This window comes from Nomascus leucogenys, chromosome 12 (assembly GCF_006542625.1).
Source record: "Nomascus leucogenys isolate Asia chromosome 12, Asia_NLE_v1, whole genome shotgun sequence".
Taxonomy (NCBI): Eukaryota; Metazoa; Chordata; class Mammalia; order Primates; family Hylobatidae; genus Nomascus; species Nomascus leucogenys.
The window spans coordinates 43,396,022-43,409,914 of NC_044392.1; the positions used below are offsets into that span (position 1 = coordinate 43,396,022).

The window sequence follows — 13,893 nt, forward strand, 5'->3', positions numbered from 1 at the left end:
CAGTGCAGTGGCGCCATCTCAGCTCACTGCAAGCTCCGCCTCCCAGGTTCAGCCATTCTCCTGCCTCAGCCTCCCGAGTAGCTGGGACTACAGGTGCCTGCCACCACACCCAGCTAATTTTTTGTATTTTTAGTAGAGACGGTTTCACTGCATTAGCCAGGATGGTCTTGATCTCCTGACCTCGTGATCCGCCTGCCTCGGCTTCCCCAAGTGCCGGGATTACGGGCATGAGCCACTGTGCCCGGCCAAGAATTCACTTTCTTTTAAGTACTCACGGATCACTTACAAAAACTAACCATATTTTAGGTCACAAAGAAAATGTTTAAAAATCACAAATGCAATGAATTTTTTAAATCACAAAATTAGGGGAAAAGATTATCACCAGGTAATTTTTTTTTAAAAAAATCCCTCTTTAAGGATCAGGAAAAATAACTAATGGGTACTAGACTTAATACCTGGGTAACAAAATAATCTGTACAACAAACACCCATGACACAAGTTTACCTATATAACAAACCTGCACATATACCCCTGAACTTAAAATAAAAGTTAAGAAAAAAAACAAATAAAATAAAAATAAAAAATACCTCTTTAAATCAACTTTGAGATCAAAGAAGAAAATAAAATTGATGTTGCAGACTGAAAATAATAATAACCAAAACACTACATATCCAAACCTGAAGGATATGACTAAAATATGTTCTCAGGAAAATTAATGAAACAGTTGGAATGAGTACCAAGAAAAAATGGAAATAAATGAACCCAGTATTAATCTTAAGAACTTACAAAAATATCAACAAAATAATTCAGATGAAGGCAGACATTAATGAGTAAAATAAAAAAACCCTCACAATAAAGAATATGAATAAACTCAAAAGCTTTTCCATGAAAAGCATATTGATATGCCACTGAATAGCCTAATCAAGAAAGGAGCGGCAATGAATAAATATACATCTGAACACCTATATTGAATGGATAATTTTCTAGAAAAATATAAATTACTAAATTTTATGTAAGAAGAGACAGTTAAATGAAAAGAACAATAGTCATGAAAAAAACTGAAGTACTGTTAGGGAGCCACACCTCTAAACATATCAGGGCAGATGATTTCGTACTACCTTTTTTTTTTTTTTTTTGAGACAGTCTCACTCTGTCACCCAGGCTGGAGTGCAGTGGAGCAATCTTGGCTCACTGCAACCTCCGCCTCCTGGGTTCAAGCAATTCTCCTGCCTCAGCTTCCCAAGTAGGTGGGATTATAGGCACCCACCACCACACTCAGCTAATTTTTGTATTTTTAGTAGAGACAGGGTTTCACCATGTTGGCCAGGCTGGTCGCAAACACCTGATCTGAAGTGATCTGCCTACCTCGGCCTCCCAATATGCTGGGATTACAGACGTGAGCCACCTCTGCCAGCCTCATGGTAACTTTTTAAAAATCTTCAAGGGAAATGATAAAATTTAGTAGCATTCAAATTGTTTTTAAGCATAAAGAAACCTTTTAACATATAAGAAATCAATATAGCATTGATATCAAAGTTTTTCAAAGAAAGAATGAAAGACTACAGACAAATCCTCATTATAAATATCTGTGTAACCTAATGTAAATGACGAGTTAATGGGTGCAGCACACCAACATGGCACATGTATACATATGTAACAAACCTGCATGTTGTGCACATGTACCCTAGAACTTAAAGCATAATAAATAAATAAACAAACAAACAAACATCTGTGTAAAAGTCTTATATAAGATACTACCAAAGAGAATTCAGCAGGATGTTAATATACATCACAGCCAGGTAGGGTTGAAATAATTATTTATTATTAGGAGATGTTAATGTAATCCACCATATTGTTAAAAGGAAACAAAAATAACACTGGGAAGATGATTTAAAAATTCAACATGTACCTCTGATTAAACAGTAAATGAGTTTTGATGACTCATAGAGTGTGTTGCATCATGAAGCATGTGGCTTCTACCTTCCCTTAAGTCTGCACTCCCAAAGCTAGTAAAGGGCTTTTTGAATCAATATTTATCTTCTTGAGAGGGAAGTTTTATACATACACATACATACATATATACATATATGTGCATGTGGTATGTATTTTCTATACCTATCAAATGTCTGTTAATGTTGCATTGTTAAATTGAATAAACACTATAAAATAATATATAGATTATGGTACAATAAATTCAAATATATGCATTAATATATGCTTATATATTATTTCACTGAAGAATATATAAATGTTATTTTTGTTCCTTATATGACCTTCAGGAAGTTTCAGAACATTAACAGCAGTTACTTCTGAGTGTTAGAATTTTGGCTGACTTTTCTTTCTTGTATACCATTTTTTCCCAATGTGTTTTAACATTGTAATTTTTAAAAAATTGAAAAAATAACTTTTTTAAAACCTAGTTTATTTCCAAGCCATTAAGAAAGGAGATTAAAGCCGGGCGCGGTGGCTCACGCCTGTAAGCCCAGCACTTTGGGAGGCCGAGGCGGGTGGATCACAAGGTCAGGAGATCGAGACCATCCTGGCTAACATGGTGAAATCCCGTCTCTACTAAAAATACAAAAAAATTAGCCGGGCGTGGTGGCGGGCACCTGTAGTCCCAGCTACTCGGGAGCCTGAGGCAGGAGAATGGCGTGAACCCAGGAGGCAGAGCTGAGCTTGCAGTGAGCCAAGATCGCGCCACTGCACTCCAGCCTGGGCGACACAGCGAGACTCCATCTCAAAAAAAAAAAAAAAAAAAAAAAAAGAAAGGAGATTAAATACCCATATTTTCTTTAATTTTGTCTCATTTATATGTCCACATTTCTACCAGGTGTAGGGCCCATCTCAGGTTATTTCTTGCTTGTTCCATCTCAGGCTGCCAAGGAGACAGTAACTGAGATTCCCAGCCAGGCACTTCTGGAAAAGACTAGAAAAGCCTGCTTGGCCAAGATGCCAATGTGGGGGACAATTTCACCAAGCTCAGCTTCTTTGGGAGTTGGCTTTTTCCCTTAACACAGGTGGGGCTGAGACTGGCTCAGGAGAGTGGTGTTTACAGTCCTGCAGAGGGGATGAGGGAGCCACAGGTAAAGTCTTAAAGTCCATCTGGGGTTGTGGTGCTCTCCAGGCCTGTGAGGCCAATGAGGATATGGGCCTGCTGATCCCCAGTCTCCAGATCTTCAAAAAGTATTAGGCAAGAATGCTATAGAGAAAAGGGGAAGAGGTGGTAAGGTGGGGATACCCAGTAAAGTACTGTTCAGACAAGCTCATAAGATCTCCCAGGAGAAGAGAGGCCCAGATTAAGGATGGAGCCCAGCCCCAAGCGTCAGACTGGTTCCCCTCATCCGGACCATCCCAAAGCAGCCCAGGGACTTCTTCCCAGACTTTGCTCCACAAGAGGTCTTTATGAGTGTGTTTTGCTTGATCTTGTCCTACTCTGTGAGGAAGTTTGGCTAGATGCTATCCCACTTTTCTGACAAAGATAATAAGCTTTGGAGAAGTTTGCTACCTACATGGCTGGCAAGTCAGGGAGGTAAACCTCTAGCTCTAAACAGTTGACTCCAAATCTTGGATCCTTGCTAGTGCCCAATACTGAGTCAATTTCCTTGAACAAGTCACAGGTTCTTACTAGGTCCTAAAGCTCAGCATTGGCCTAGTGTTTTAAAGACTTTTCTTCTCACCAAGGACCTCCGAAAGGCCACTCATTAGCCCTGGTCCATGGGACTGGAGGGCTCCATGGGAGGCTGGGGCTGGGGCTGCAGCTAGACAGAGCAGTCAGTCTTACTGGCTTCCACTCCAGTCAAGGCTCTATGGAGGCTTTGGAACCTGCAGTGGTCCCAGAATTTCTTCATTTTACCTCTACCCTTAGGTAGCTCTGTCCTTTACAACTTGTGGCCTGGCTTTCTTGACAGACTCAGTGTTCTTCCAACTCCTCCTAGTTCCTATTAGAATCCAGAGATTCATTTTGATGAGCAGAGTTGTTTAGGGGAGAGAGCTGAGAAAAGCTGAAGAGATTATAGAACAATATAAGCAGTGTGATCTTGATGAAAATCACTCAAATTGTATAATTCTATGATTTTATAATTATTTTCCTAGCATTATGCCTCACCCACAGCCACAAAAAATACCAGTGTTTTGTCTTTTGAGATGACAGATAAAGTCTACTAATATGAGCATAGATTATAGGAGACCCCTTTAACTCTGGACCAGCTTAAGTGAAGTAATGGTGTTGCATTGAGCACATTTTTGCGTAGAGTGGTTGAGTGGTTCTGAAGAAGGAGGGGGCAATGGTGAGTAGCAAGGAGAATTGGAAGTGGCAGCACAAAGAAGGATCTTGGAGATGGGCTAGCCCACAAATACCACTCCCCAAGCCCTGCCATTACCCAACATCACACACTGCTCCTGCATCCTCCTCATGCCCACAGTCAAAGGTCTCAAAATTTGCTCACATTCAGCCAGTGCCTCTTCTGTCCTATTGCACAGGGCAACCTGAATGAACACAGGTTGGGCCTCTTCTGCCACTCTTGAATACAACATGCCAGCAGGTGCGTGCCTGGCTGCTCCACAGCCCAGCTCCCGGCACACCACGGCCACATCCTTCATGTCCCAGCCGTCATCACACACGGTACCGCAGTGGTGGGGACCATTAATCAAACGGACTTTGGTAGGGGGCTCTGCAAACAGAAGGGGTAAGAGCACACTCAGGAATGTACTCTTAAAGCAGCTCCCAGTGTTAAGAGAGGTTGTTTGATGTTGGTGTTGGTGATGTTGTGTGATGTGGGCTTAGGGTACTTGCAAAAGTAAGGAAGTACAGAACTTCAGATCTTCCCTATCCTAATCACCATTTTACGAGCATCTCGCCCCACCAATGCCCCTCACTCAATGATACCTAAAAAGGAGCCCTTGCTTCCACTCTGACGATAAAGGGACGTGGGGACATAGAGACTTATGGTTTGGTTCTCATGAGCTCAAAAAGTCTTAGAAACAGAGAAGGCTAGAATTAGATCTTTCCTAGAGATAGAGACTGAGGCCTAGAGTAGGAAAGGCCTAAGGTCAACTGAGTTATGCATTTTCCTTTTAAAAACTGCGCTGTATGACACTGATGACTTCACCAATGGCAGGCCCATTTTCTCTGGGAAAGGGGGTCGTAGGAGTGGGATGGACACATTTACACAGACTGGTTAATCTCTAACCTCTGCCTGTCTTGTTTTTATGGTTTTAAGCTGGAGTCATTGGAAAGAAACTCTTTTCTCTAGGATCTCTAGCAGAAAGGAGAGATGTAAGCCTAGAGCTATCAGTGGCCAGCTTTGCCTGTCTAAGAATGAAGCTAATGGCAGAAAGCAGAGGAAAGAAGGGGGACAACAAAGACAGAGCCCTTGCATCCACTTGCACACAAAGCCTTGTCCATTCTTGACCCCTCTCACCAACTTTGCTTTTTTTTTTTCCCCTCAAGCCAGTTTGTATGAGACTTCTGTCATTTGCAGCCAAAATGCCCCATCTCACACAATTACTATGATCACGGCAAAGCCCCTGGGAAAAGGTAGACTTAAGAGAATTATAGACAATAATGGGAATATGATTCTCAAAAATTTATAGATTAAACAGGACAAACATATATAAGACTCTATAGAGAATGAATAAATCAAGCAACTAGCTTAATTTTATAGAAAAATATATACTGTGTACCTCTAACAGAAAATTCATATTCTTTTCACATTCTATATAGAATATTTATATAAATTGACTATATGTTAGACCATAAAGAAATTCTTAGTAAGTTCCCAAAAAGTAAAAATTATACAGGCCACTTTGAAAAAATGTTAAATACAAGGATAACAAAGAAACTTATGAGAAATTAAGAAAATAAAGGATTAAAAAATCTATTCATAAGAAATTATTTTATAATAGTTATAAATTATAATAATTTGCCAGGTTGAAAAACAAATGAAAACATATACACACACTTTAGATATTAAACAAATGAAAATATTCACTAAAACTTTTAGGATAAGGTGAAAGTGTACTTAGAGGAAAACATACAGTTTTAAATGTATTCATTAGAAAACAAAGATGAAAAATGAATAGGCATTTCAGGTAAGAAATTAAAGAAAAGGCAACATAAAATAAACTTAAAATAAAAAGAAGGAAGAATATACTGAAAGTAAAGGAGAAATAAATGAACTAGAAAACCAAAACCAAATATATTTGAATGATAAAACAATTATCTATTTGTATAATAAAAATAAATCTAGGTATTTGAAAAGAGCAATATAACAGCTGAACCTCTGGCAAATCTGATAAGAGAAAAGATACCACACAAACAAATTAGAAATGAGAAGGACACAATCACAAACTAGAGGGCTTTAAAAAATTAGATGAAAATACTGTGGTTGACTGGGTGTGGTGGCTCACACCTGTAATCCTAGCACTTTTGGAGGCCGAGGTGGGTGGATCACTTGAGTTCAGGAGTTCCAGACCAGCCTGACCAACATGGTGAAACCCCATCTCTACTACAAATACAAAAATTAGCTGGGTGTGGTGGTGCATGCCTGTAGTCCCAGCTACTTGGGAGGCTGAGGTGGAGAATTGCTTGAACCTGGGAGGTGGAGGTTGTAGTGAGCCGAGATTGCACCACTGCACTCCAGCCTGGGTGACAGAGTGACTCCCTCAAAAGAAGAAGAAGGAGGAGGAGGAGGAAAAGAAGAAGAAGAAAATAATACTATGGTCAACATTATGTGACAAATTTGAAAATCTAGAAAATGCCCAACTTTTTGAGTGAAAGCATTCAAATTGTGTTTTCAAAGGGTGAAAAAATTGAAAAAAAGCAAATAAAAAAAGATCTGACAATGGAGAGAAAAATACACCAGGCTCAGAAAGTTTTTGGGCTAGTTCCAAAAACTAAATAGCAGATAATTCCAATAGTGTTTTCAATTGTTGCAGAGCACAGAAACTATGGAAACTTCTGAAATTATTCTTATGAGGCTAACCTGTCCCTGAAACCTAAACTAGACGAGTAGAATTTAGAAAAGAAAACTTACTTATAAACAAAATGCTAAAATTTAAAATAAAACATTAGCAAGTTTTATGTAGTTACTACCTGCAATGACTAAGAAGGGTTTATAGGGGAAATTCAAGGATTGTTCCGTATTAGGACATCTATTAATGAAGTTCTCCACAATAATGGATTAAAGAAAAAAATGTATAGAACGATCATAGTATATTAACATGGTGGCTAAGAGCACAGTTTCTTGATTCTGGCAGCCCTGGCCTAAAGTTCCCTCTTTGTACCTATTTGCTATGTAAACTTGGGCAAGTTACTTAATCTAAACTTTATTTCCTCATTTGTAAAATGAGAGTTGCTACAGAGATTAAGTGAGATAATTCCAGTAAAAGTTTAAATCCCAGAATCTAGTCTGTTCACGGTTTTTCTACTTGTATTTACAAGGGTTAGTTGTATCTCCTCCCTCCCTGGAGCTCTGCATGTGCAAGATACTTCCTTATTTTTCTCAGGGAAGTCTTCCTCCTTTCTTCTTGCCTTACCGACCTGACTCCCAACGCTGACCTGACCCTAGCACAGTGCCCAACACCCAGTATCTATTTCACACGTTTTACTGGTTCAGTGAAAGGGAACAGGAGAGACCAGGGGTTCGCCAGCAATGCTGCTGTTAAGATCAATTACACAAGGCCTGCTGCGTTGGCTCACTCCTGTAATCCCAACACTTTTGGGAGGCCGAGGCTGGTGGATCACCCGAGATCAGGAGTTTGAGACCAGCCTGGCCAATATGATGAAACCCAGTCTCTATTAAAAATACAAAAATTAGCTGGGAATAGTGGTGGGTGCCTGTAATCCCAGCTACTCGGGAGGCTGAGGCAGGAGAATAGCTTGAACCCGGGAGGCGGAGGTTGCAGTGAGCCGAGATTGCCCCATTGCACTCCAGCCTGGGCGACAGAGCGAGACTCCGTCTCAAAACAAACAAACAAAAGCCAAAACAAAAACCAAAACAAACAAACAAAAAACCCAATTACAGGGAGAGCCCTGGAGCATTAAGGCGCTTTCTAGAGGAACTCTGATTCCTCGAGGAGCAGAAATTTCCAAAGGAAAGGAAGCAACAGCCATTGCTTGGTATAATTGCAGCGAGCTCTCTGGAAGGAGCTGTTTGCCATGTCTCACCTGTGACCTTGAGTGCCACCACTTCACTGCGCCGGGACCCCCAGCCATTTTCGGCCTCACAGGAGTAGTTCCCAGAATGCTCTGCGGCGACGGAGAGATCGAAGGACGCTCCTCCTCCAGAAGGTGCTGAGGCGTTCCCCAGAGTCACATTTTCATGGTAAAACCAAAACAGAATGGGTGCAGACGCTCTCCTGTCTTCACAGTGAAGCTCCACCACATCGCCAATGAAGGCCAGGGCGCCAGGAGCAATTAAGCTGAGGAGAAGACGCGACACGGGAACTGAGAGAGGCAGTAGGGTCCGTCAGCGAGGCTGGTCCCAACTCACAACCCACTCGGTCCTCGGCTCAGGACATCCTCGCCTCATAGCACCCCGCCGGCCCTGGACTCCTTCCCACGTCGCACCTCGCACCTCCTGGTCTAACCCTGCAGGGGTGCTTCCGGCAGAGCTGTGCTGGGCTCTGGTGAAGATCTCGGGATACATGGCCCCGCGTCCACCTTCTCACCCTCCTCTTGCTCTCTGCCACCGCTGCTGCTGCCACCACCTGCCCCATCACAAGACTACAGTGCCCATAGGGCCTCTTACCTTCCTCACGCCCTGTTTCTTGTCAGCACCTTGGAGCATCCTCGCTGCTACAGAAGGAAACTGACCCCAGCGGGGAGCCGCCGGCTAGCCGATTCAGACAGGCCGCTCACCTCTCACAGTGACATTCAGCAGCGCGCTCTGGACGGGGCCGTAGCTGTTGTCTGCTGTACAGTAGTAACCTCCTGCATGGCTCTCCCTGATGGCAGGGGGCTCCGGCTCTGCTCTTGGGGAACTCTGAGTTTTCCTCCCCAGACTCTCCTGCATGTCCTCTCGGTGCCAGAAGAACTTGGTGTCCCCCGTGCCTTCAGCCACGGAGCAGACAAGGACCAGCGTCTCCCCTTCAACTGCCTGGCCCCCTGAGGGCTGGGTCTCCAGGAGCACCCCAGACACAGGGATCCCTATGTAAAAATGAGACCACAGGTGAGGGCCAGGTGTGAAGGAGGGCAGGGCTGGGTGGAAGCCGGTATCACCTGCTGGGCATTAAGGCAAGTGGGGTTGGTGGAACTAAATGTTTGGGTAGAGGGTCCACCTCACTTGTCTGAGTGTTTTTAATAGCGAGAGAGCACGCTGAGGAACGTTACACAGGACCACCTTGCTGTTTAATACTCCATAACAATCCTACCCTGCACCTCCTCCACATTCTTTTGCTCTCTGGAATGACCACAGCCCACAGAAATCTCATCCTCTCCTGATCTCTAGATGTACATAGGCAGCAGGAGTGGTAGGAAGAGCACAGGCTAGGGGGATGGGCTCAATTACTATCTCTGGATCTCAATCTTGGTAAGTCAGTTACTATTTCTGGTTCTCAGTTTTCTCAAATATAAAATGTGAATAATCATGTCTGCCTTACAGAGTTCTCATGGAGATGAAATGTGATACAAGTATAAAGTACTCCTCACTTTGGAGAGGTCCAGCAAACGGTAGCTATTATTGGTACCAGTCTTCACTGGCATGGTTGAGATAGGAAGTATAGCAAGGTAGTTAAAAGCACATACCCTGGCGCCTGAGTGACCAGGTTCATATTCCAGCTCTATGTGTTGAGTTACCTTGGGCAAGCTACTTAACAGCTCGGTGCTTTCTCTTTCCTCATCTGTAAAATGGAGATAATAATACTACCTATTTTACAAGTGCTATTTGTAGTACTATATCATAGGGTTGCTACTAGGACTAAATGTTAAACTGCTTTGAACAGTGTCGTGTACAGCTGTAAACATTCCTTAACTCTTCTCCTCTCCAGATATTTATGAGTATCAAAGGGGTTATTCCCTAACTGAGAATAACAGCTTGGGTTCAGACCTGGCATTTAAGCCTTTTATAAAGGCTGGGGTTGTTCGTTGTAATTTCTATTATTATTATTATGTCATTCCTTCATAGCTCTATCTAGGTCAAATGTGCCTCCTGGTTGGGCGTCCCTCCTTGCAGACAGAGACCCATGATTTATTTATCTCCTGGTTCACTGAGATATCTCAGTGCCAGTTGCACAGTAAATGCAGAGATTTTTATTGTTTTTCTGACAGGGAGAGCAAAGCTATTGGGAAATGATGCCACTGTAGAAATAAATAGAAAAGGGTCCAGATCAGTCATTGTAGCTCCCACACCCACAGGGATAGGGGAAGCACAACTGGAAAGAAGAGTCCAAAGTCTGGCCAGATGCCATGGTTCTTCCCTGCCCAACCCAGGCCTGGAAGCCCAACCCACTCTTACTAACTCTGTACTTGTATATAGGATTCCAGACACGGTGAGATGCTTCCAGACACTGTGAGATGCTGTCATTGCCTCACACCAGTAATATCCTGGGTCTTCTTTCCATATTGCTGAGATCTAAAGGGAGCTGGGTGTCACAGGACAGGGTCACTGAGCTCCTTTCTGAGAGCTAGAGGAGAGTGGAGGGTCTGGCTGTTAGCGTAGGTGCTGGAAACAACTCTAGAGGGAAGAATTAAACAGAGACCACCTGTCAGTGCGTTGGGGGGTTCTTGTTGAGAAAAGGCTTGTTTTCTTAGCCCAGATGAGCAGGACACACAGCCCACCTATCACTTCTTCCTGGGTGGTCTCCTCTGTCCTGTACCCTCAGGGCCTTCACAGGCCCTACTCTTCTGCCCTGTACCCTCAGGGCCTACACAGGCCCTACTCTTCTGCCCTGTACCCTCAGGGCCTACACAGGCCCTACTCTTTTCCAGTTTCATCTATTTGAAAAGTGAGCCCTCACCTTGGACAGTGAGCCATATTGATCTTGTTTCTTCTGTCACATCTATAAATAAGAAAAGTTTCCTCTCTTCCTTACAATAATAAGAGCCACTGTCACTGGATCTTGCATTTGAAATGGTATAGCTTGAGGCACTATGGTAGGTAGATATCCGAGATACATCCTTATAGTATATTAGTCTTTTTATGTCTTTATTTTTCCCAAGCACCTCACAACCACACGGTCTCCTTCATAGGCACTGCGTGGCATGTCGATGTTCAGCCAGTCTGCAAAAGATACAAAGATACCTGTAGTGATGATGCTGCTCCCTGACCCAGCGCTTTCACTTCTGTTCATAAGGGAAGGGGATAGTACTGTATACATAAGTCAGGAATCTGGGTATCCGCAGTTGCCCTGGGACCTACTGGCCCTGTTAGCTTCCCTGCTCAGCAAAGGTGGCTTTATTCCACTTAGTTTCCCTCTAAACATCCTGTTCATTTTATGTCTGTTAACGGTTTTGATGTCATTTTTCCAGGTGCCAACAGTTTTCTGGACTAAGTATGGATTTTAAAACAATCCCTCTTACATCTCCTACATCAATTTGAGGTTACTTTACATCCTCATGGGACCATGATTACCTTTCTCTGCATCTCTCCTTCCTTAGAGGCTCTGACCAGTGGTACGATTCAAGGACCTGCCCTTTGTCATTTTCCCTAGATGAAACAAACTGGGCCACTGAGACATCAGCCCTGAATCTGTGTCTTCAAACTCTAGAGTTCCCCACTTGAAGGCTTTTATCAGAGGCTTCTGGGAATTGTTTTTGGGTTTGGATGATCCCTGTGAGAAAGGATGTGGGCTCCTCTGCTTGTTCAGGTCATTGCCTCCCCTTGGAAGATAGTGGTCACTAGAAAGCAAATGAGCAGCTGGGTGTTTGGGATCTGCCCCCAGCAGGGAAAAAAATCCACAATAGAATAGAGAAAAGCTTGTAGACTGTTCTCTAAAAGATTGTGCAGAAGGAAAGGAGAGCCAGCCACCATACTGCTCTATGACCGAGGCTGCAGGGCTGGGCTCGTTGGGGAAATTTTTCATTTGGAAATACAGCCAGGAATTCAAGTTTGGATCTCAATTTGGAATTGTAGTATATTGGACTAGATTTCAGGAAAAATGTTTGTCATTCTGATAAAAAGCCTAACCCCAGGCCTGAACCTTCGATCATTAACTTCAGTGTAATGAAAGACAGTGTCATACATGGAGGAAGAATGGAATACAGAAAAAGGGCATGAGAGTTGTTTAGATTGTCTTCCCAGCCTATCCCTCTAGCCATGAGACCATGGAGGAGGGGTAGCTCCCAGGGTCCTGTCTCAGAAGAGAGGCCATCTTCTCACCAGATCTACATCCACAGTCCTCAAAATGGGATCCATAAGGAAGTGGGGAGAAAGCATTGAGAAATTCCAGATTATATTAAACACTTTTTAATCTTTAAAGTTTTCTGTTTTGTGTATATTTTACCACATTCACAACATTTCAATATAGGATTTATATCAGTGTCTGTATAATATATTGTAGGTACATGCTCAAAATTTTTGTTCTCAGTAGCACAATTGATCAAATAAGTTTAAAGACAACTGTTCTACACCTTTTAACCACTTTGAAAGTTCTACCATTAGAATAGAAAGTAGGTGTGGACAGTGGGAGCCATAAGTATTGATAATGAGAAAGCAGTGCTAAGCCCTCTTGGAGGCCAAATGTTCTCTTCCTTTATATTGAAACTGGGCAAGATTTTCAGTGAAGATGAGGAAGATGCAATCAGTTTCATTCAAGAAATATTTGAAGAATAAGATTTTTGCGACCATATTGAAAATAACGACAGGGCTAGAGATAGAGAAGAAATGTTGGCACCAGGTATTACTGAGTCTGGAACAAGGATTTGACTATAATTGCCTGGATAGGTGGCCTTTAACTTTTGACATTTACTTATAGGCTCATTCCCTAGTGGAAGGCACAATTGTGCATATACACACATTTTGTCATAATTTCAGGGAGTTTGCTGGATCTCATGACACTGCTCCAGAGACCACCCTCCCCCAGCCACTTTAAAAACACTCTTGCTTAAAATTACAAGCTAGGTACACAAGCATCACCTCCCTTATAGGTGATTATAGAATGATTATAGACATGATTAAAGAAGAAAATATAACTTTCCAGTCTAATAAGAAACCAAGCTTTCTGTATTATATTAGAATTCCAGTAAAAAAAGAGAAACAAGTTAGGCATTTGATAGTTTACAATCCAAGTAAAAGATACACGGGCATTCTTATTTAATGCAGAGCATCTCCTTAGCTCTCTAGTTGCCACTCTAGTATAAATATGTTTCCCATCGTTGCCTCCAGTGCTTCCAGTGGGGGCCTTTGAGCGCCTGTGGCCAGAACCAGAAGAATGATTTACTTTCCCTTCACAGTTATCTTCTCCTTTTCTGTCCCAAGGCCCAATAGTAAAGGGAAAATTCATTGCCTTGAGAGAGTCAGGGCATGGTCTTCTTGCCCATCAAGCAGGGAGGTGGCAAAGCGGAGATAAATGTGATACTAGAGTGTCCCTGCCATGGCCAGGATTAGAGGGAGGTGAGTAAAGCACTGGACCCCAGCTCTTTTCACCCTAGTTCTGGCCCAAATCCCTGCAGCCCACAGCCAAGAGGCTAGAACTGGAAGTATCTCTCATACCTAGCAGAGTGAGTGTGAGTCCTAGAGATCTAAAAGAACAAAGAGAAGAGCCACTCACCTGACTAGACGGTGACAGGAGCCATGAGGGAACAGAGTCAGAGAGGTTACCACAGGACCAGGATTCTTACTCTCTTTAAAAAGTTGTAGCCCTTTGAGAACTTTCCAACAATTATCTTTCCCCAACTTTCTTTCTGTTTCTTCCCCCTACCTCCCACTTTTTCTGCCCTTATATCCTACCTCCCTC

General features: G+C 42.8%; 1 protein-coding gene across 1 annotated transcript; it reads right to left on the reverse strand.

Annotated features, from left to right (window-relative positions):
- Positions 1–3,091: 3,091 nt before the first annotated feature.
- On the reverse strand, positions 3,092–11,202 carry LOC101178135 (Fc receptor-like protein 1). The gene is given in 8 exon segments (XM_030823641.1): positions 3,092–3,199; positions 4,385–4,432; positions 4,435–4,670; positions 8,168–8,446; positions 8,861–9,148; positions 9,373–9,445; positions 10,534–10,623; positions 11,167–11,202. Coding segments are annotated over 8 exon segments (1,158 nt in total).
- Positions 11,203–13,893: the final 2,691 nt, after the last annotated feature.